The sequence below is a fragment of the Callospermophilus lateralis genome, chromosome 9 (genome assembly GCF_048772815.1).
Source record: "Callospermophilus lateralis isolate mCalLat2 chromosome 9, mCalLat2.hap1, whole genome shotgun sequence".
NCBI classification, from domain to species: Eukaryota; Metazoa; Chordata; class Mammalia; order Rodentia; family Sciuridae; genus Callospermophilus; species Callospermophilus lateralis.
The window spans coordinates 67,833,141-67,857,772 of NC_135313.1; the positions used below are offsets into that span (position 1 = coordinate 67,833,141).

At 39.2% G+C, this 24,632-nt stretch overlaps 1 protein-coding gene across 1 annotated transcript in view; it reads left to right on the top strand.

Annotated features, from left to right (window-relative positions):
* Positions 1-23,716: 23,716 nt before the first annotated feature.
* Dpp4 (dipeptidyl peptidase 4) overlaps positions 23,717-24,632 on the top strand; it is an 81,233-nt gene continuing 80,317 nt past the window's right edge. The window contains exons 1-2 of the mRNA XM_076866842.2: positions 23,717-23,722; positions 24,044-24,314. Of these exons, the coding sequence (XP_076722957.1) occupies positions 23,717-23,722; positions 24,044-24,314 (277 nt within the window). The remainder of the gene's footprint in view (positions 23,723-24,043; positions 24,315-24,632) is intronic.

A 24,632-nucleotide genomic window follows, 5' to 3' on the forward strand; every position in this document is an offset into this window, starting at 1 on the left:
TCTTCATAACTACAAGATAATACAACTGTGTTGTCATAAGCCACTGTTTGTAGTCTTTTGTTATAGCAGCAATAGGAAACATAATACAGTAGCAAGTTGGTGTTGGGCTCTGGCAGGGACACTCAGTTTCTTGCCATGTTGGTGTCTCCACAGGGCTTCTTGAATGTCCTCCTGGCATGGCAGCTGGTTTCTCCACAGCAAGTGATCTACAGTGTTTTTCGTGACCTGATCTTGAATACAACACTCTAATTAGTTTCTGCATTATCCTACTGGTTACACAATGAGCTGGGCTTCAAGTGTCAGAGGACAATGGAAAGCATGACTTTGAGGAGACAAGAATCATTAGGATCCATTTGAATAATAGTTCCCACACTAAATTTCTTAAATGATATTGAAGTTCCAGTTTACAAGCACTTTCATGTCTTATATAGCAGTCACCTTGTCTATTTTCCATGCCACTGAACAGCACATCAGCCAGAAACAGACACCAAATATGTGAAGAAGTTTGGGCCTATAGATCTCAGGAGCCCTATCCAGGCTTCTCTGACAGCAACCCTCTTTCCCTTCACTGTTGGCCTGGAGTTGGACAATACTTTTTTAGCACCTGCAATATGAATTCATCCAGCAGTTCCATGGACCTTATCATGGTCTGTATTTCCAATAACCAAGCCTGAGATAAAGGCTCATGTGCATGTAGCTTATTTGAAAAGTGATTCCAGGGTTCAGCAATTAGGACCTGAGAGAAGAAAGCACACACACACACACACACAAAAAGTGTTGGGGGATGGGATGGGGAGTCAATAAAAGGATATATTTACAAATTGATTATCATTCTGAGTAACTGCTATTCAATTCCACAGAATCTTCTGGAGACTCTGTAAATGCATCTTAGAGAGTACCAGGTGATAAGAAGAGCAAGCATTTATTCATTGTTCCCACCACCTTGGTGAAAGATGACTCCACGGGTGTTCATTTTTCCACACATACAGGTTGAGCACATTGAAGAGGTTAAGCTGGTCATCATAGGAGCCCAAAGCCATGAAGCAGGAGAGGACCCTTGAGGCAGGAAGCATGAGACACAGTAGAGAGTCTGAAGGCACGGTGCTGTCAGGTTGCACCTGTGGAAAGCTGTTAAGACTGCGGAATTTGTTAATATAATAGTGGCTTAAAAGGTGGCCTGAGAGGATTGTAGTAATCTAAAAGTGGGGTTCAATATTGGCTCTTTGCCAGGATGGGTGGTCTGTAACAGACTGGTAAAGTAGAAATATAGAAATATAGATGTCCAGATGGCAAAGTGCCACCTTGTTCATGCTGAGCATGCAATGTGGTTGGCAGAGAAGCAAGTGCTATATGCTTCTCCATGGGGTGCTCATGGGTCTCTGTCTTCCATGGAAAGCAGAAAGGAAAGTCTTTTAGCCACTGAAGATCTAAATGGTACACTGAAATGTCTTAATAGTGAATCTGCTAAAATGGGAGAAATTTACTACCACATTTGTCCTCAATTTGGGGGCCTCAATTGCTAATTTTAGAGCCTGAAAAGGACAATGCCAGTTATTTTTCTGTCAATAAGCATATTCTGGATCATCCAAATTGTGTGTGTGTGTGTGTGTGTGTGCGCGCGCGCGCGTGTGTGTATTTGTATGTGCACACCTGATTTTCATGGGAGCTTTAAAGTGGCTGAAAGTTTTTGGATATCCTTTCCATCAAGATATCAAAGGGTGGGCTCCATACTTCCTTGCCCTGAATCTGAGTTCACTTTGTCCCATTCCAACCAATGGAATATAGCAGAAGTGACATCACATGGTTTCTGAATCTAGACTGGAAAATGTGAGGCTAGTTCTACTTTGCAAGCCAAGAAACTTGGAAGCTCTGAAATACCATATAAGCTTCCATGCAAGAATCTGACCACCCTGAGAATTCCATGCTGGGGGATTATATGGAAAAGCATGTATAGAAGCACTGTTGACAGCCCCAGCTTCAGTTCCCAGGAACAGTCAACATCAGCAGCATCTGTCTTTGCAGCAGAGCTCAAGATATCGTGAAGAAAATATAAGACATTCCCACTGTGCTCAGTGAGAATTCCTGACTCTGAATCCAGAAACATAATGAAATGAGAGAACTTTTGAAGGAAACAATATGTTAAATGAAGGATAAATGACATCAAAGCATGTTGTAAGATGAAAGATATACAAAAAGAAGTGGGAGGGACTGGGATTGTGGCTCAGCAGTAGAGCACTCGCCTAGTACGTGTGAGGCACTGGGTTTGATCCTTGGCACCACATAAAAATAAATAAGTAAAATAAAGGTATTGTGTCTGACTACAACTAAAAAAAAAAAGTTGTTAATGCTAAGTTGTGTTTTAGAGTTCAGATGGTTTTGTTTTTATTATGAAAATTAATTTGGGTTTCTTAGTTATATAAAACATAAGCAAAAGGAACTTAAAACTGATAAATACCATATCCTTATTATAATAAAAAAATTTAAATCAATGCTGATAATGTCCACAAAAATATTGCAGTCAAAGGTGTACTTGATAGTCATATATGAGAAAATGCTTTTTAAAACTCTTTTCAGCTACCTCTTGCTTAAGAGCCTGAAAAAAATCACCATATTGTTTATATTTTTTGAATTAAATTCAAATACAACTGTTGGAAATATAAGGTTCTTCACAATATACCCCCAAAATCTTGTGTCTTTTTTTTTTTTCCTTCTCTTTCACCCATTCATTTCGTGTTCTATACTGAGCTTCTGTTAGCTTCTTCCCATATCCTCAGGAATTTCTACTTCTCTATAAGGACCTTGCTCCAGGGCTACTTTCTCTGTGATCTTTCTGGAATCACCATAGGATTCTGTGGTCCTATGATGCATCTGCCAGGAAACAGATGAGACATCCAATTGGCTGACTTGAAGACCTTACTGGAAAGGAGCTGTGACTTTTGGTAAACTAATACAGGTTTTGGATATAGCTGGGGCTCTCAGCACTCTACCTCACACTTCTCCCCTCTTCTGATCTTCTAGCAGGATCCCCATTGACTAAACCCAACCAGAAGTCAAAGGGAGGAACTGTGATGTTTAATTTTGCATTAGCTTAAAGGGCTAAGGGACACCTCCTTACCTGGTAAAACGTTACTTCTAAATGTGTCTGAGAAACTGTTTCTGGAAGAGATTAGTGTTCAAATCAATAAACAAATAAAAAGTTCGCCTTGCCAATAGAGGTATTTGCTCTCTGCATCTTCTACTGCTCTTGAACATCAGGACTCCTGGTTCTTAAGCCTTCAGGACTTAGACTGAGACTTACACCATTAACTCCCTCTACCACAGCTTTCTTGAGTCTGGGGTGAAGACAATAGATCATATAACCTCAGCCTCTACAAGTGTGTGAGCCTATTCCTCATAATAAATGTCTATGTATTTATATCTATACAGACACCCAGACATCTAATTAAAACAGTAATGATATCTTCATATAGATATAGGTAGATAGGTAGGTATATAATATCTGTTCCATTTTTCTGAAGCACCCTGGCTAATACAGGAACATATAGATTATCAGATACCGTCCATATAGATTAGCTCTCTCAGGGAAAAATGAGGTAGAGAAAGATGGAGAGTAGACACAGAGGTTCAAAAGAACAGAAGATTCCCAGACTTCAATTTATACTTTAATGACATTCTGTTGTCAGGATCAGTTTTCATGAGTGATTTCCCCTGGGATATTTGTGACCCTACCATCATTAGCTCCACATTCTCTCAGTCAACAAAGAGTTTGGAACAAAACTTAATGTCTATTGAATTAATAAATTAATAAGGCAATGATATGGATATACAAAGAACATAAATGATATTATTGAATGTTCCTCAATTTTTATTTAAAAAAAATCTCTTCAGTTGTTTCATCCCTATCTTCTGGAATCCAATCATTTTATTGGTGTATATTAATATAGTACAGTGGGTTTCATTATAACATATTTATACAATGTGTATAGCATAAATTCATCAAGTTCATTCCTCATTATCTTGTGATTATATCTTTTAAGAAAAGCCGCTATTTCTATTGTATTTTCGTTTGAGTCATGTCAATGAGATTTTATTAATTTCATCTAGTTAAGATTACATCTTATAAGAAGTTTGCTTTAGTCTTATTTTGAGGGCAATTCAATTTACAAAATATGGTACATTTATGGCAAATAATTTAAAGTTTTCCCTTCAGTTTTGTACTGATTTCCGAAATTCCTTTACACTATTTATATGGATCTTGTCAATCAAATTTATTCTGTAAAAGAGATTAATAGAGGAATGCTTCATTATAAGCCTTCCAGTTTCCGTGAATGATTTTTAGTATTCTGTAACACTTTTTTGTAATTAAGATTTAAATACCCAATCCCTCAAGACTTGTCATACAGAGCGCTGTCAATCAAGGAATTGGCAGGCTCTATGAACTGCATGATGAAGTCTTTATCCCTACTCTCTGATGCCTTCAAGACCAGCTTTTTTGAGCTGATCCTTCATTTCACATGTCTTAGAACTCACTCACACTTTCTTATGCTTGGAAATGTAACACACAAAGTGACAACGTAATCCACAGCTAATAAGTTAGCGGCTATAAAAATGAACATCCACATTAACTTGCCAAGCATGGAGGATGGAGGTGTTACACTGTACTCGTGTATATATGTCTGCCAGGGCAATAGTACATATGCCTTTGGAGATGCTTCTAAGTTATGCAGAGAAGCTGACAATAATTCTTGAACTTTCTTGTCAGGATCCAGTTTCATTTAAGAGCGAAACCAACACCATCAAAACACTTGGCCATGATTAGCCACAATTCAGCCGGAAATTGAAAACATGAAAAACTAGCCTTTGGGTTGTACATTTTGGGGAAATAAGAGTGTATCGGTCCATGCTGTGATGTCCTTCTTTAGGTATAAGCTTCCCCTCAAAAAAAATAATAGCACTGAATGAGCTCAGAGATCTTTTCTGCATATTTCAACTCATTAAGTGGTGAAGTAAAATGAATTCGTTACTATCATTATTTACGGAAAAAAAATTTAATCTAAAATATATGTCATTAGTTTAAGTTTAAATACAATTCAAAGTTTTCATTTCCATTAGAAATATAAAAATTTTAAGATTTGATTTAAATAAATATAACTGATAGTTAAAATAATAACAGGTCAAAATTTGAACTCCATACCATAAAACGGAAACTCTGCCCATGGAAATCTAATTTATTTGTTCATTTTTTCTTTCTTTTTTCTTCATAAGCACTGAGGATCAAAACCAGATCCCTTGTATGTTACACAAGTAGTCTACAACTGAACTACATTTTGAAACCCAATTTGAAATTTACTTATCCCATAGAGTAGCACAAAATATTTTATGTGTATATTTAAACATTTGTAATTATATATATACATATATATATGAATATATAGTGTATAAATTTATATATTTTATATATAATATGTAAATATATATTATTTCAATGTATTATAATGGCAAATATTGTTTTTAATAAGCAACAATAATCTTACCCTCTTCAATAGGATTTTTTTTTTTTTTGGTACCGGGGATTGAACCCAGGGGCACTCAACCATTGAGCCACATCCCTAGGCCTATTTTATATTTTATTTAGAAATATTTACGTATGAACACAACCAAGGAGTTAGAGATGATAGGATCACACTTGCATTTGAAGACTTTTTCTCTGAGCAGAGTCTTGAGAATTGATGAAGAGTTGGGGAATGATTGAAGTATGGAGCCTAGAGTCAAGAGCTCAGCTCCCAGCAGTTGTAGCCTTCAATCCTAAGGCACTAGGGACTGGGAAGTGGGAAGGTGTCCAGAGCCATTCATGGGCTGTGTATGTGAACTATGAGCATTTAAGTTCTGGGGGGTACTGGACTGACGTTGCTGCTCTGACTGGGCTATGCAACGTATGTGTCTTTTTCTCTTGCTCTGCCTCTGATGCCCATACAGACCCTGAGATGGGTGTGGCTTTCCAAGATGTCAATCAATCTGCTGACCACGAGATGCCACCAAGCAACCCCCTGGAACCAATCCCTTGCTTTATTCGGGTAGAACTTTCTCTAATGTCTTCCCCCAATAAATAGGAGGGCTTCAGGCGTGCTCTCTCTTTTTTGCCTGCCTCTCTTGCCTTTCTCTGGCCTCCCTTGTGGGAGCTGAGGTCAAGGAGCCATCAATGAACCCCATAAAAGGTATTTTCTGTATCTGTGTGGTTATTCAGTAGCCAGCCCAATTCACCTAGAATGACCCTGACTAATTGAGTTGTATATCATGGCAGGAAGGCCAACTCCGGGGACTGGTTTGAAGGAAGGAGAGCGAAGTGTAGGCTGCTGGAGAGTATTCCAAGAGGAAAGCATTGAAAGAATGCAGATCAAATCCCATCCATGGAACTCCTTGGGGGCATCTTATCACTGCCCACACCCTCCTGATGAAAACAAAGACTTATTATGAGTCCAGAGGTATAACTCTTTCCTTGAAAAAAAAAATAAATGGCAACATCCAGAGGGGAATTACCTAGTAATAAAATGGTGAAGAATTGTAAGGAGTTTACCTTTGAAGGGGTTGGGAGCCCTTCTCAGACATCCCGGCATTGATAGGAAAGAAGCCATACTTTTTTTCTCTGGTTGCAGTCCTTCTGTGATTTTGTTTGGGTTTTGTTGTTTTTTGCTTTCTACAAAATGAGATTTACTGTGTGATTAATGAGCCTGTTAGGCTTCTCCTCAGGTTTGTGCTGTACCATGCCATCAGATGCCAATTAATTCCTTTATTAAATCTGTCTATTAGAGGCACACAAGTTGAAGAAGATTATTAGCTCTTTAAGATAATTCAGAGTTGTGAATTTTACTGAATCTGAGACCAAAATATAAAGGCAGGGGTGATACCTTTGGGGTATTATCCATAACTTTTTAACCCCCACCCCAAACGATTCATATATGTTTTAGAATTCTCATTGTCACAATTAATTTAAATTATTGTCAATCACATTTTATTAATTCTATATGATAGCTCTTTCTGTTCATGTATAGGGTAGTTTAAAAATTCAAAGAATTTCTTGTTAAAATATTGAAATGAACAAGATATTTACGTCTCCCCAAATTCATGCATTGAAACTTTCATCCCCATATGCTGATATTTAGAGATGGGACCTTTGAGACATAACTGGGTCATGAAGTTGGAACCTTCATGAATAAGACTAGTGCCTTCTATGAAGGGAAAGAGGCCTATCCTTTCTGCCGTGTGAAGATATGGTGACAAATCAGCAGTTGCAACCCTGAAGAGCACTGTCCACAGAGCATGTTATGCTAGTGAAGCCAGATTTAAAATTAGGTAGTCAGTGTAGTTAGGTAAATCGGGTCTAATACCGAGTGAAATCTAAAATGGAGGCCATGCTGAGAATGATTCCAGGAAGCGCAGGACAACTCATGGAATGTTAATGAAGTCCTGAAAAGGCCCTAGGCCAAAGTCCATCCCAAAGAAGTGTTAATGAAGTCTTTCCTGCTCAGACTACTTCTTTGGCCCACCTGTGTCCCACCCCTTGGGCCTTCCAACCTACATTGCATCACCAAAACTATAAAAAGGGGAAACAACCGCACTTCCAAGGATTCCACCTCTTGGGTCCCCTTCTTCCTCCGGGAGAAGTCTTTTCTGCTGTCCTTTAATAAACTTCTAATTTCTACTCTGACCTTGCCTCGGCGTGCTTCTTTGGTGTTATTCTTCAACATCAACATGGGGGAAGCAAGGACTCCTCACTGGTCAACAGCGGTATCACTAGCACCCTAACTTTAGACTCCCAGCCTCAAGAACTTGAAAAAATTAATTTGTGGTTTATAAACCACCCAGTCTGTGAAACTTTGGTACATCAACCCAAACAGACCAAGAGAAACAGTCTTCAGTGGGATAAAGGAAGATTTCCTAAACCTTCTCAGAGGAACTCACCTCCTACACAACACGATAAAGAATTGTTTCATAAAATGTCAGGAACTTCAGGTTTTCTGATAAACTAACATATTTTTTATAATTATAAGGTTTATATTTAACAACTGAGTAAAAAATAATATAATTACATCTTCTTTCATCCATCACTGGTTTATCATAGTATTTTACAGCTTATTTTAAATATCTGTAAAATATTAAAATATTTTAAAAATTATTTTAAAATAATTTTTGAAAATATTCTTAACTGCACTCTGTCACTATTGCAATGCCAAATTTGTATTTCACATAATACTGAATGTGTTATTTTATGAATGGACCCTAGTCATATTAATTGTATTATATTTAATTTTCATTTTTGTAAGTTAAAAGTGATGAAGGACCAGTAATATCACATGGTTTGACTATAATCTTTCAATACATGTTTTCTTCCCCTTATCAGGAGGGATCAGTAGTGACCACTCAATCATTAAGTTAAATGCCTAAAGCAAAAAAAAAAAAAAAAGTATTCTTTAGACACTCATTGAGAGTCATTCACCAATATATAACTTCACACATGGATGGCTGGATAGATCAGAGGGTCAGAAATATCATTTTGTATATATATTTGAGTTAACTATCACGATTTTCACTAAAACAACAAAGCTGATTTTACAGTAAAAATGGTAAAATCGTTTGGATAAACTTCAAAGTTTTTTTGAATAAACAAACTTTGAAAGTTTGTATACATTTTCAAATAAGTTTTATTTGAAATTAAATTTCAAAAGGCTACAGTTAAATATAAATAAACTATTTACTAATCAATGCTTTTCAAAATAATAGGAAGGAGAAGATTACTACTGAAAACTGTTCTCCAGCAACATTTATTAGAGTACAAAAAAAGCACAGAATATTTATGGAAATCAGGAAGATCTACAGATTTTAATCCAAGAAACACTTTCCTCAAAAGTGAGAACACTTTGGAGGCTCCTTTTCCAAAACAGGAGGGGCCAGCAGGACCTCAGCAGTAGAAGTCCAGGCACTTCGGTTTGTGAGTCTCTGAGGTGAGAACAGGTTACACCAGCTGAGAGCAGAGGTCTCCAAGAGGCTAAAGCTTGCCATGTTCTGCACTTAAGCTAGCACACCAAGTGTTCCAAAAAATCATCAGTATGAACTCTCACCATTTACACTGCTTATGAAATATATTTATATAAAACTCCACACATATTTAGCAATACAAGTAGTTAGAATTTCTAGTTTTCTTCTATCCATATGTGCATTCCTCTTGAAAACCCAGAGAAAGAAAAAGAAAGTTATAAAAACAGAAGAAATGGACTTTGCCCATCAAGGAAGTATATTCTTTCTGGGAAGAAAAGATGAACATACATGAAGAATTTGAGAACAATTCTCCTCCTCCCTGGGGTCATTTGTTATTACAATACACTTCCTTTTCCAATAACCCAAACACTGGCTGAGGAACACTGTTGAATAAATACTTCTCATAATCCCCTTGTAACAAATGAGTCCATCTGGGGAACCAATTTAGCCCCTTCATCCTAATCAAAACTCTTCTGACTTTAGGGTCTATTTTAATCTAGTTTTTTTTTATGACAGGGCAACACGTTAGAAATTAAGAAAATAATGCTAATGAAAATTATGAAAATAGCAACTCTGTTTATTCATTGAGCTCACCATGTTCCTAGAAGTAAGAGTTTTAGATATTTTATGCTTTTTCAGCTCTTACAACACTGCTTGCAAAATGCTTCTCAAAGAAATGTTGAGGCATAGTCTGAATAAACAAACTTCTAAGGTCACAAAGCAACAGGGACCTTGAGCCCATGTTCTACTACACCAATGTGTCTCTCAAATGTTACTGACCTGATAAACCAGATATTAGATTCTGAGCATTGTTGCTTTGTTTTTGTTTTCATGACCATAAAAGTCTGAAATATGCATTATCACCTAAAGTTTTCAAGCTTTATAGAGAAAGTTTACAACATATTTTCAATTTTAAGTGTTTCCTTAGAAAAGAAAAATTCATAATGCACCTACCACCCAGGAAATACCATCAGTACATTGCACTCCCTTCTGCCTGGATCACATAGAATTGACAATTCTCTCTCATGTTTTGCCAAACAAGCTGTTTTATTCTGGTAAAGTTGTCCTCATTCCTGATCTCAGCTCCTCAAAGGGCATCTAGAACTATTGACCCTAGGCCAGTGAGCATTTGTCCAGCTTTCTTCAAATGGAGGCCCATTCATGCACAGCTTTCCAGGACACTGGAATGTTGGTCCATGTCTTTTCCTCTCCAAGATACACTGTAAATATTTTTAGACTCTGGGTCATATTTTTCAATACTTTAGCCATTTTTGTGCATGTCTCTGCTCATTATCTTCCTATTTCTCCATGTCATGTAATATTCCTTTAAGTTATCTTTTTCCAAGGAACTCAAAGAACTTGATGATTCAGCCCTCCACCCACACATCTGCAGGAGGCAAGAGATCTCCTCCCTATTTTTTTGAGGCAAAAATTGTTTGGCTCCAGAGCAGCTCTGTTTTTCCAGCTGTCAAGCAGCAGCTGACCAGATTTTTTTTTCCAACTCACTGAAAATTGACATGCAACAAAGTGTGTATGGCATGGCAGGGTAAACGCTAGGTTTCATGAGAGCACAAAAGCAAAATGGAATCTGGGAACTCATTAATCTCATGAGTGGCAATGGATCTAGGTAGAGAGATGGTCTTAACAATTTTACTATGTGCCAGGTAGTAGTCTATCTCCCAGGAAGAAATGGAATAAACCTAGTTTCTGCCTCTCAGGAAGAAGAGACACAAATGAGTCAGCGTATATTCCTTTGGTGAAGCTGTAAGCACTTAATAAACAGCTCTGATGCACCAAACATTATTCCAGGCCCTGGAAGTACATCAATGAGCAGCACAGACAAAATCCTTGCAGATTATTAGATATGAAAATACAATATAGTTAATTATATGGACCCTAGAGTCAGTCTCCAGAGTTCAGTTTCTGGCTATGTAATACTGGGAACATTTACCTTTCTGTGCCTCAGTTTCCTCATCTGCAAAATGGAGGTGAAATTGGTACCTACTGCATAGTGTTGTTATGAGGATTAAATGAGATTATACAAATAAAGAGCTTGGAGGACTCTTTAGTACACATTGGGCCCACTGATTTTGGATATTACTTTATTACACAATAATTACATTCTGTAATTCATCATTACAGAATGATGAATGCTTTATTAAAAACAAATGAGAAACAAATCTTTTGGAGAAAACAGAGTCAAAGTACCTGGCTAGAACAGTGGTGCATGAGGTTTCTCAGAGAACATGGCACCTGAGTCCTTCATACCAATGAAGACCTAGCCCAATAAAAAACAAACAAACAAACAAACAAAAAACAGAATTCTTAGCAGGGGACATATTGTGTTTGAAGATTCAGAAGCAAAGAAGAGATTGCATTTCAATTTTCAGAAATGCAAATAGCTTAGTGTAGGTACTAAGAGACTGGACAGGAGCTATGAGAAAGAAGGTTAATGAGTTTGGCAGCCATGCTTTATTAATGTTTGTATTTTTAAAAACTACACCAGTGCTGGGCTAGAGTAAGCCCAATCAAAGCTGGCAACACAGAGACAACTGCTTCTTCCAATAACTCACCAGATAGAGGGTTTTGGACATTATCCTGCAGCAAGGGAAGCCACTAGTTTTAAGCTGGAAAGTAGAAGAGGTTGCCCTAGAGTGCAATGGCTAGGTGACACTAGTCAGAAGAGGTTGGGCAGTGACCTAGACTGCAAGAGAGGGAGGCCTGAGCAAAAGTAGAAAACAAGCATCAAGGGATGTGGACCGAGAAGGACATATTGAAGAAGTCAACGTGTGGAATAAGGTGTGATTCCTATAAAGGAGGACTGCTGAGTTCCAGAGGTGGACAATATAACTGGTAGTTCTTTTCACTAAGGAGGGGCATTATTAAAAAAGATCAAATTTCATTAGTGGGGGAGGGATTAGTCTTGGTAATGATTATCTCACTCTAGCTAAATTGCATTTGATAAGTCTCTGAGTCACAGGTGGGAACTTCTAGGAGACTCAGATTCCAGACGAGATCCCAATAGGAGAGACACACGGAGAAGGCATCAGTGTATAAATTTATTTGAAGTTCTGGGAGTAGCTGAGATGACTCAATTCTATCATATTATTAAATCTCCACAACTCTGTGAAGCAGGTTGTGTAAAAATGAGCCAAGGGCATATAATGACTGGATGGCAGAGCCAGGCTTGTCTGACTATAAAGTCTTTACTTATTTTTCCCTACTGCCTTCCAGGTGGCATGGTGAGTTATTGGAAGAGGCAGTTGTCTCTGTGTTGCCAACTTTGACTGGGTTTACTCCAGCCCAGCACTGGTGTAGTTTTTAAAAATACAAACATTAATAAAGCATGGCTGCCACACTCAAAGCAAGATAAGAAAGACAGGAAGTCCCTAGATCATTCCAATGAAATATGCTCAGGCAGAGCAGAAAGTACGTGCAGGGCATATTTGGCACAACTCTTAAAAATCAGGAAGGATCTCTTAGCCTCAAAAGTCCTGATAAAAATGCATACATCAATCCTGTCAACCTCTCCTCAAATTTGCTTAAATCTGAGTAGATGAAGTTTGATAGTACATAAAGAGAGGAAGAGGTTGAGTCTTTGCTTGAGAGGATTGGTTTGAAGGAAATATTACAGAATGGTACAGTTGGGTATAAAAGAGACATTGATAAAGAGATAACAAGACCTGAAGGAAGGAACTCATGAGGAGCCAGGAAGACAACTACACTCTGAACATTAGACCTGTACCCCAGGGGATTACTGCGGCTACCTGGAATTCTAACTTATTTCCTCAGTTCTCCCCGCCATCCAATGTTTGGGGGAAGGTCAATGAAGGCTGATTATCTCTGATATTTGAACTTGAACTTTGCTAAAATATCTTGGGTGGATTAGCAGCTATAAATGAATTTGTAAACTATGATCCTGGTGACATGTCTGACTTGTTCATCCAGTACACTGCCTTGCATAGTAAGCTTTGCAATAAATGTGGGTCATCCTTCAGATTCTCTTGAGGTCATTTTGAGTTTGTTTGCCAACATATTAATGCTAAAATTCTGGTGTATGTGATAGAAAGTGTTAAATAGAGACAAACATTTCTAATGAAATCTTCAAAAAGTAGCCATCTGATCATGAATGGTTTTTCTGGACCCCACTAAAGTTAACAGATAAGCATTTAAAAAATCAGTAATAAGGTCTTTTTAAAAGACTGCCTAAGTCTTTTAGCAATGGCCTGCATTTCCAAGCATCATTGCATACTATGACTACTATAATCAAATAGTGGAGAAATATCATTCAAAATTATTAAGAGTATGTGGCTGATAAAATATGACATAGTTTGGGGGCATTGAATAACATAGAGACCAACAAATGAGCCATGTTTACTGCTAAAACAACAGAGTAGGGAAATGACACAATTATTATCAAAGTTGTATGAAGACGTGTTTTTCTCCAATGACTGCATCCATATTCTGCATTGTGGAGAAAAAAGTGAATAAAACCCAAATGAAAGCAAATAAACTCATTTTTTTCCATTTTACTCTAGCAAGGGATTTAGCCACTATCACATGGCATTCGACACAGGTAGAAGAGAGTGGGCAAGTTTTATAAAGAAAAAGAGGAAGGCTTCAGGTCTGCTTTGATTGGAATCTGAAGACATGGAGACACAGCAGGTAGGCTCAAAAGAAGCAGTGAATCTTACAAGATTGGTGTGGGAAGCTTATAAATCTTTTCTGAGTGTCCTGATTGGATACAAGGATTTAAAAAAAATAGGGGAATCTGGGGTTGTAGCTCAGTGGAAGAGTGCTTGCCTCGCACGTCTAAGGTACTGGGTTTGATCCTGGGTTCGATGCTCAGCACCATATATAAAAATAAATAGATACAAATAGGGATGCAGGCAGTCATTGACCAATTCTTGACCATTCTGGCCATCACATTGCTAGAAGTTATAGATCGGGGTCCAAAGATCAGATATGTTCTGGCCATTGTCTGTGTGCATATTTGATTCTCTCAGTATTAAGATTTCAGAGAATAGCTCCCCCAGAGTGAATTCAGTATTTCTATCCTATGCTGGAACCATCCCTCTAAAATGTGTAATGATATTCTGCTGATCTGGAGTAATGTGCACGTTCATGTTGGAACTGTGTGTATCTGTAGAGCCTGTACTCTCATTAGAGCAACACAGTCTCCAAGGAAATAAAAATTGATTCTGGGGGCAAGAAAATATTATATATAATCTTCATACATAGAAAGAATTTGTGTGTGTGTGTGCGTATGTGTGTGTGTGTGTGTGTGTGTGTGTTACATACAGTACATAAATAAATAGAGTATATTTGTAGTGTTAAAATTTTGTGACAAGTAGTTAAGGAAAACATATCTAAAAAAAGACTTGAGGCAGTGGGATTAAAGTAGGGAATAAAAAATAAAATTGAGTAAAATACCATAGTACCCATGTAAATACTACCACCTAAAAATAAAACAAGGTTTTTCAGCCAAGGAGTCAAACAACATCTGACCCTTCCTGTTGACTTGCGTTTGCCTTGTAGTTCCTGGCTTTTCAAACATCCTCCTCCGGGGTTTGGTTTCTGTTTGAAGGAATACAGCTATTATTGTTTTTCCTCTCAAAGCATGAGGAATATCACCAGAAGAAAGGCATCTGCATACACCATGGCAAAGGCTGCCATATGGCTTCACTGAGAAGATCCAGTAGTCATGGTTTTCCATCCTGTACTCCCTTTCTGAAGGGAAACTTAGGCAACAGTAACCAGACACCAGTCCAAAAATTGTGTGATGTGGTAGTTCAGTCCTACTCCACCATCTTGCCAAGAAAAAGAAGAGTCCTAAAAGAAAAAAATTTTACTTCACTAAAATTACCATGTAAACTTTGTAATACTCCAACTAAAAAATAAATAACCATATACTTTAAAATGGTAGGTAAGATGGAACATTTTGTATAATATGTATTTTGCTATCATTTTTAAAAAATGAAAGAAGTGAAAGACTTATTTTTCACAATAGTTCAATAATATGAACTTTGTTACATATTATCATTATTCCTAAAACAGCATATAATAAAATGAGAAAAAGGTCCTCTCACATATGATTTTCTCATTATGTGATTCACCACTCAAACGAGAATACTATTGGTCCCTCACTTGGCAAATTAGAGGTCTCTTTTTGGCTTAGTTTGGGCCCTGCCTCCAGCTTTTCTATTGGTCCTCACTTCCTAAATTACAGCAGCCACAGCCTAGCTCTGCCACTCCATTTCTAACTCAATCCCTCTCTCATAAACATCCACCCAGCAGCAGATCTACATGTGTTTACAATTTGGAAAACACTAAGAAAATGTCGCCAGAGCTACAGCCACTGTGTAAGAATCAGCTCTAAGTATTTCATTCATTTCCTCAATACATCATGTATTTACTTCATAAGTCAGGGGCTAATGTGAGCAAATTTTTCAAATTAAAAATAACCCCACAGATTACCCAAAGGATATCATCAAAAGAAGAGTGCAACACTCTTTTTACCTCTTGGCTGGTGTCTGTTCTAACCAGTAGGAAAATACTTGTATTGAGCCCTGAATGTAAGAAGAACCCTGACTTGGTATTACTCATGGTAGGTCAGGAAAACACCATGACCATAGCTGGGAAATAGTGTTCAGAGAGTTATGTTTACAAGTATAAATAAACACGATGAATTATTTTACAAGTTGCACATAGAGACACACTTGCCCAATTAATTTTGCAAAATAATTTCATGTAAAATTAGCTCTTCTCTTTTTCATCTATCGGGCAGACACTGTTATCTGATTCTTATACCAAAAGTTCAAATTAAAAGTTGGATTTCCTTTCCAGGAAAAATTTTCAGTGGCTCTCTGCTGCATCCTTATTATTGGAGTTAAATTTGAAGAAAATGTGCAGGGCCAAAATTCATTTTCCAATTCTCTTAAAGTCCCTATATTCCAGAAAAACTAAACTAACAGAAATTCTCTAAAGATCCTCCACCTTTCTTACTCAAGTTTTTGTGTGTATGTTATTCCTGGAGTCTAAAACTTCCTTTCACATAGTAAAACTCATAGGATTATCTAAGGTAGCTGTCATCTAACATCTATGCATTTCCTGGTGGAAATGAGTTTTATTATAAATAGGTTCAAACTGGAGCACAAACATGATAATCTTCCATAGTGTGGTTGGTAAATAAAAGAGAACTGAACAGAAACAGGTGGAGTTATCTTGAAGATGATCTGAAAGAGGTGAGTTTCATTCTGAAATCCAAAAGAGATGAGATATGGAATTTGGTCCTAGGGTATCAGGAAGTCATTTCCACACAGGAGGAGCAGAGTTGCTTAGGAGGAGAGTAGATGTCTTGTGTGGAACACACACACACACACACACACACACACACACACACACACACGGAAGTATCTTACAGCCTTTACTTGTCCTGCAGAGATGAGGGACTCCCCAAAGTAACTCCTCAGCAGTTGTAAGGACCCTTCCTATTTCTTCACATGTAAGGTCCTATTTCTTTCAGGCATTCAATTCTAGTTCCTAAGAGCACAGAAAAGACTTGATGTTGTTAGATTTTCTTCATCTATCATTTTATGTTTTACTTCTTCAATGACAATTACTGACTACTAATATGTTCCCAACACTTTCCTAGGTACTGGAGACAGAAAAATGGCAGAGAAAGATAAAGGGATAAATGGAACTTTTGTAATCTCCATAAGGTAACAGCTTGGCAAATATGTACTAATGGAGTTGGATATTTTCCATGTGGGCCCCCATCCATTCTGCACCCTTTTCTTATTATAGGATGACATTAGGAGACAAATCTGCAGAGAGCATTCTTTATCATCCAGGTTTCTTTGCTCTCTGTCCTCCGTTGAGATCAGCTAATGAGAGTTACCAGCACTCTAATGAAAGGAAAGAAGAGGAAGAGCTGCAGTAGTTGTTCCTTCTGCTCTTGTCTGCTTTGTTGTGCAGCAATCTGGCATTGGCTGCATCCCTCCAGGGCCATGGCTCACTCTAGGTAATACCACTCCAAAACTCAGGTTCCCAAAAGGGGTAGTTAACATAAACAGTTATAAGGGGGCAATGTGGAAATTTGAGTGTTTGACCTATAATTATGGTGGTTAATTTATCATGAATGTATTAGTTAGCATTTCATTGCTATAACAAAACACCTGTGATAATCAACTAATACCAAAGTTTATTTGGGTTCATAGTTTTGAAGGTTTTAGTCCATGATCAATGGGCCCTATTGTTTTGGGCCTATAGCAAGGCAGCATATCATGGCAGGAAGCACATGGCAGAGAAAAACTGCTCACATCATAAGAGGAAGTAAAAAAGAGGGAAAGAAGAGGAAACCAAAGTCCCACAATCCCCTTTGAGGTCATGCTTTTAATGACTCCACCTTCTCAAGGATGCACCACTTCCCAACAGCACCACAGGAGACACGAGGCTTTTCACACATGGACCTATGGAGGACATCCAAACCCTAACTATGAAGGACTTAAGAACAGAGTAGAAGGGCAATCTACTGAATTATGGTTTGATTTAAGTACTCAAGAAATCTAACTTAAGTTTTCATAATAGGAATTCATGGCCTCTGTCTGTTTTCTGCAGCTAAACAAAAGTAACACAGACTTGGTAAATCATAAACAACAGGATATATATGTCTTGTGTGGAAACACACACACATACAAGACCAAAGAGCCATGTCTGGTGAGGTCTTGTTGTTGCATCATAACACAGTGGAGGGCATCACACAGCAAAGGAACAATCAAGGAGTGAGGAAGGGGACTGAATTCCCTGCTTCTTGTATAATAAACACACTGCTATGATAACTAACCCACTCTCATTCATGAGGGCAGAGCCCCCATAACCTAATAGCCTCCTAAGGACCCCAACTCTTAATACAATCTCAGTAGCAATTAAATTTCTTTTTTTTAAAATTTATTTATTTATTTTTGACCATATGATTTATTTTTATTTTTTTTAGTCATACATGACAGCAGAATGTATTTTGACATATAATACATACATGGAATGTACATGCATCAATCATATTGTCTATTCTATTCTGCTGCCCTTCCTATCCCCCCTACTCCTCCCCTCCTCTCCCATCCTTTCTCTCTATCCAATCTAATGTGACACACTTTTTTTTTCTTTTTCTTATCATGACATCATATATGTCTTCGGTATAACAATGAGGTTCTCCTTCCATCTTCTGTGCAACTCCCTTTCTCCCTCTTTTTCCCTCCCACCTCTCTTTCCTATTTAGTGGTAGTCTTCTTCTCATGCTCTTCCTCCGTATCCCATTTTGAGTCATCCCCCTTATATCAGAGAAGACATTCAGCATTTGTTTTTTAGGGATTGGCTAACTTCACTTTGCATAATCTGCTCTAATGCCATCCATTTGCCTGCAAATGCCATGATCTTGTTTTTTTTAGTGCTGAATAATATTCCATCGTGTATAAATGCCACATTTTTAAAATCTATTCATATATTGAAGGGCATCTAGGTTGGTTCCACATTCTAGCTATTATGAATTGTGCTGTTATAAGCATTGATGTGGATGTGTCCCTGTAGTATGCTCTTTTTAGGTCTTTTGGTTATAGTCCTAGAAGGGGAATAGCTGCGTCAAATGGTGGTTCCATTCCCAGCTTTCCAAGGAATCTCCATACTGCTTTCCAAATTGGCTGCACCAATTTGCAGTCCCACCAGCAATGTATCAGTGTACCTTTTTGCCTGCATCCTCGCCAGCACTTATTGTTGTTTGACTTCATAATGGCTGCCATTCTTATTGGAGAGAGATGGTATCTTAGAGTAGTTTTAATTTACATTTCAGTAGCAATTAAATTTCAATCTGAGTTTCAGAGAGAGAATTCAAAACGCAGTAACCTCTCACCAAGTTCCCAGACTCAAGCTAATTAATAGACCCAGAATACTTTGTTTAAAGAGTCAAATATTTTTGAGGAAGGACCCTGAAGTGCTGTCAGAGTACATACATTAAGTTTTCTTCTAAGCCTTCCCCAGATAGACACGATATACAGCTAAATTTGAAAATGTCCTGTGATACGGGATATATTCAGACATCCCTAGAGGTATTAAATACTGGTTCTGGGTCTCTGTTAAGTTCTGTGGTGTTAAAACACCTCAATGTGTGTTAGTGTGTGTTAGTTCCCTTTTGAATTGCAGCAAATTACCACAAACTGAGTGGCTTAAAATAACACAATTTTAGTATATTATATTTCTGGAGGTCAGAAGTCTGAAACATGTTCAACAGGAGGCATCAGTGGGCACCATTCCTTCTGCGGGGTCTAAAAGAGACCACTTCCTCACTTTTCCCAGTTCCTAGAGACTCCCTGCCTGCCTTGGCTCCTTTGTTCCATGAATTATGAAAAGATACTAAGGCAGGAAATGCCGAGTGGATGGCCTGGTAAGGTACCTCCACATAATACGGAAAGCTAAAGTGGTGCTGCTTTCCTAACAGCAGAGATTAGGGCCACTCTCTGAAAACTGAAATAGGCAGAGGGGCTGGATTCCTATCAATTAATTTGCTGTTCAAATTGTGCAAAAGTAAAATGGATTATGGAAAATGATGTTGTTTCAATCTCAGCTGCAACTCAGATGTGGTAATTTTATTGTGGATCAAAAAAATATGGTTCTAGCCTTTGGAACAATTAACCTGCACACTTCTTTCCTTGAATGTAATAAACAAAACGCATGGACAGCAGTGTCTTCTCACCATTTTTTTTTCAGGGCTACACCAACTCTTTTACTCTCTGTCATAAAATAGTTTTTCAGGACCTTGATCACCTTGATATCCCACATAACATCACATTGGTTCATTGTGCTGGTAATACTATACTAAATGTAGTTGGTGAACATGTTCCTTACATGATTTAGTAAGACAAAGGTAGGCACTCAGTAGAGGACAAAACTTGTGAGAATGTGGCAAAGTTTCAAAGGATTCCATGGTCTACAACATGTTAGGCCACCTTTTCTAACATGAAAGATGTCACTAAATCATTTACATCCGTCCATCATAAGGAAGAGCAAGATTTGCCAAAACTCTGAATTTGATAGACAGTATATATTAACATTTGGTTCACTCTTCCAACCATTGCTCAATAATCTGTAAGGTAGTCTGTTTTGAACCTGGAGTGAAAGAGGGCTCTACAGCTCTTGACTCTAGTGCAAGTTGTCCCACTACTTAAAAATTATGGCTTAGCAACACAATGTTATTAGAAGTAGCAGTGGAAGCCAGAGATGCTGATACACTCGGACAAGCCATAACAGGAGAGTCACAGATCAAGGATCTTAGAGCAAAGCCATACCCTCTTTGGCAATTTATTAGTTATTTACAATTATAATAAATTATACCAAAACTTTGGAGGCTGTCTTGAAAGTGAGCTATAATAGCCAACCACTATTCACTATTTCATTTGCAGCCTCTCTTGTGCTACCTGGCTCTGTAGAGCTTGAAGGCATGATCACAAAACACCAGATGCATTAGTGTGAGAGGGCTGCCATAACAAATTACTACAAAATGGGTAACTTCAATCCAGAAACATATGTCTCACAGAACTGAAGGCTAGAAGTTTGAAATCAGTGTGTTCACTGGATTAGGTTTTTCTGAGGGCTGTGGACAGAAAATTCTACTACAAGCCTTTCTCTTTGACCTGTAGATGGCCATCCTTTCCTTGTGCCTTTTTACATCATATTCTTTCTATGGGTACCTCTCTAAGTTCCTAAGTGTTCCCTTTTTGTAAGAATACCAGTCACATGATGATAATGAATTCATTTTAACTTGATTACCTCTGTAAAGAGCCCATCTCCAAATAAGATTGCATTCTGAAGTCCTAGGAGTTAAGGGTCCAATATATCACTGGGGTGATGGGGTTGGGTGGGTGGAGAGAAGCACATAACATCAGCATCAAGTAACTACATAGTCTAGCTACCTGCAATGAACAGAACTTGACCCACCAAAAAAAATAAATAAAGTTGGGCATCTGCAGAAAATTTTAATTTTTTGGTGAAAAGGGTACCTGGTGGGAGATGAGTCTACCAGGTCCATAGGACATGAGAAAATCATTGGCACAGAGACTGCATAGTGCCTTCGATTATTGTGCCAGTGTCTCTCCCTTGATACACACTATAGCCCCTTGGAGTATTCCCTGTAATGGGCAACCAGGGAGGGAGAAGAATCAGCCTTTGCAAAGAAATCTGGCACTAATCATTAGTGAATGGCTTGTACACCAAAGCCACTCTCAGGGATGTCTGAAGTCCAATGGAAAGGAAACCTTACTAATGGACAAAACTCTGCTTTTGTTTTGCATGGAAAAAGAGATGGCGTGATATAATATCCACACTGACTCATAAGTAGTGGCTAATGTGTTGGCCAGCTGGTTTCTTAAGGACTTAGGATAAACAATGTTGAGAGACTGGTGACATGAAAAAGAGAGGTATGTGATAGTCTCTTGAAATGGGCATAAAAAGTGAAGATATTTGTGTCCTATGGAATGTCCCCAGAGAACAGGATGTCAACCAACCTCCCCTGAGCTGTCCCAAGGCTTGCTAAATGTTCAGTGCTATGGTGCAGACATGCAGATTAAGCACAGGCTCTTGATGCACCTTCCTCAGCCACTGGAAGAGAGAGGCAGAAATGGATCAAAGATATTTGCGAAACAGAATTGAAAGGAATTTGTTGCTCTCTTAATCCATTTTGGGTAGCTATAACAGCATAGCACAGACTGGGTGGTTTATAAAGTGATTGCTTATAATTCTGGAGACTGAGAAGTCCAAGGTCAGAAGACTACATGTGACAAAGGTCTTCTAGCTGTGACATCCCACTGTGGAGGTGGAAGGGCAAGAGAGCAAACAAGCAGGAGGGGACTAAACTGACTTTTATTACAAGTTCACTCTCCTATTACTCAACCCACTCCCAGAATAATGACATTAATATCTTATTGGTCCCCACTTCCTTACGTTGTTGCCCTAGAGATTTAAGTTTCCAACACATTAATTTGGGGAGCCATATTTAAACTATAGCAGTGACCAAGCAAGTGAATGTAGCAGGAGACTGAAGAAAAACGAAGATGTTTGAAGTGTTTAATTTTTGTGAATTCTGAATGGAGATGCTTTTAATGAATACAGAGGTTATCAAAGAAGGGTGGAATGAGGCTGATGAAGAAGACAGAGTTCAGTGTGAGCTCCTGGAGTTGGGAGTGGGTATATTTATGAATCATAATCAGCTAGTTGGCAAGGGGGAAAAATGCCTGAGTTCAGATGCAAAATCTGGTTCGGAAAAAAGGAATGGAATCTTGAACTTCTTCATAATCATGTGTTCATGACCCACAGGACTTTGCACTTTCAGTCTTTTATCTCTAACATCCAACAGACAGCTTTTGCTTTTCTGCAGTGAACAAGCTGGAGAGACTTAGAGGAGAAAGGAGTTCTTATTCTCATGAGAGAAAGAAAAATAGAAAAAACCAAAAGGCAAAACTTGTGTATTGTGTATTTTATACTGAGAGAGTTTAGAGCACTGATATTATCTGTCTTGTCCACTTTATCTCCACCACCTAGAAGAGATTTTGTCAGGTTGTAACCATTCCAATATTAGTGGCTAAGTGGAATAAATGGGAGAATGTGAGAATTAATAGATAAATGAATGAATGAATGAATGAATGAATGAATGAAAACCCTCCAGGGCACAAGGTGGAAGCAGGGTAGGAAGAAACAGGTGACCTTTTCTCTGCTCCGAAACTTCTTTACAAGACTTAATGATGAGAGGTCGTATGGAGTCGTGGTTAAGAACATGAACTCTTAATTGAGATTCCATATCTTCCTAGCTGAATAACTTGGCCAAATTATTTAGCCTCTCTGTACTTAACTCCCTCCCCTGTAAAATGCTTGATAAACACTTAGCATAGTTCTTGGGAAAAAGTAAGTTCCACATAAGTGGTAGTATTACTTTTGACATCTTGATAAAAAGGTAAGCCTACAAGACAAGAGGAAATTTCCTGAGGAGGTTAAATACAGATATGGAGTCTCTACCTGGTATTCAAAAGTGAACCGTTACCTTCTCTCCCTCTTTACCTTCCAGATTGCATTAAACACCACTCTTTCCTGTCCCAACGACCCTTTAGCTGGCAAAGGACAGAAGCCTGGGTTTTCCTTTCAGCTACTAGCGGTGAGCTGTGAGGGTTTGCCAAGCCCGATGTCCTCTCTGGGCCTCAGTTTCCTCGCCTGTCCAGGCCAGGCGGGGCTGCAGGAATCGAACGTTCTTTTGGGCTAAGATGTTCCGCTGTGCCCTGTGTCACCAGTCTCGCGTTCCCCTGGCGGCTCCGGCTCACCGCGCCCGCAGCGCTCACCCTCGCCACTTGAGCTGCCGCCCAGCGCCCCGCACCGCCCGGGAGGTGCCTCGCGGGCGCCCCCGGCCGGAATGGCAGGGTCCCACGTCCGCGCGCCTTCTCCCGCGCCCTCCGCCCCGCAGCCTGCCCGTCGCGCCTTTATACTGAGCGGGCTGGAAGCTCAACTAATGTTTAACTCGGGGCCGAAACTTGGCGAGCGCAGGGTGAATCCGCGGCCCAGAGCAGGGGAGCAGGACGTGGGTCTGAGCAGCTCGCGGTGACTTCTGCCTGCGCTCCTGCTCCGAAAGCTCAGTTCCGAGCAGACGGCGACCATGAAGGTGAGTGATTAGCGCGTCTCCCACTTACGCAGCCCCCGGGTTGAGTCGTCGGGTGCTTCTTAGCCAGACTCTCCCCAAACTGCCCAGAAGTTCGCGGAAGAGGACCTGGAACTACCATTAGGCAGAAATCCCAGGACCGCTCTAACAGGTGAAGAGAGGTCCCAGAGCTCTCGCTTTGCTCTCAGATCTGCAGGTTTTCTTGCTAAGGAGCCAGGCACCGAGCCCTGGAAGTCCCGGAGAGCCACCCCCCGAAAATGCACGCCCAAACCCCCACTTGGCTTCAGACCAACAGGGAAGGGAACCCCGCACTAAAGTGTGCAGAATCCAAACTTTCAAGGGCGTCCGCCTTACCGAACTCCAAACCCTTCCAGCCCACTGTCTCCCTCTTCTAACTCACCCACCTGTAAACCCCGCCGCCGCTGGGGCAGCTCGGGCCCCGATCCTCCTACCCAGTCTGGGGCCAAACGCTTCCCTCTAATTGGACGTGATCTGACCGACTTGCAGACACCATGGAAGGTTCTCCTGGGACTGCTGGGTGCAGCTGCGCTTGTCACCATCATCACCGTGCCCGTGGTTCTGCTGAACAAAGGCAGTAAGTTTGAAACTTTTGAAAAAGATTAGACAGTTGGAGACCTGGATCAGGTTTCCCGGGGGGCTCAGACAGTGTGCCAGGTCGTCGCTAAGAAGGCTTCCGGGGTTGTAGCTGCGTCTAATCTAGGGACAAGATTCACTTCAAAGGGTCTCCAGAGTTTCTGCTGTGAACCTTGCAGCTGCCACGTTTTGTTAGTTTTAACAAATGCATACTTCCTGAAATTAGGAGAAAGTCAGGATTTCTTTTTATTAAATTTAAAAATCTTAAATTTAATTTTTCAAAAGGTTTATGATTATGATCTTCTAAGAAAAGAAAGTA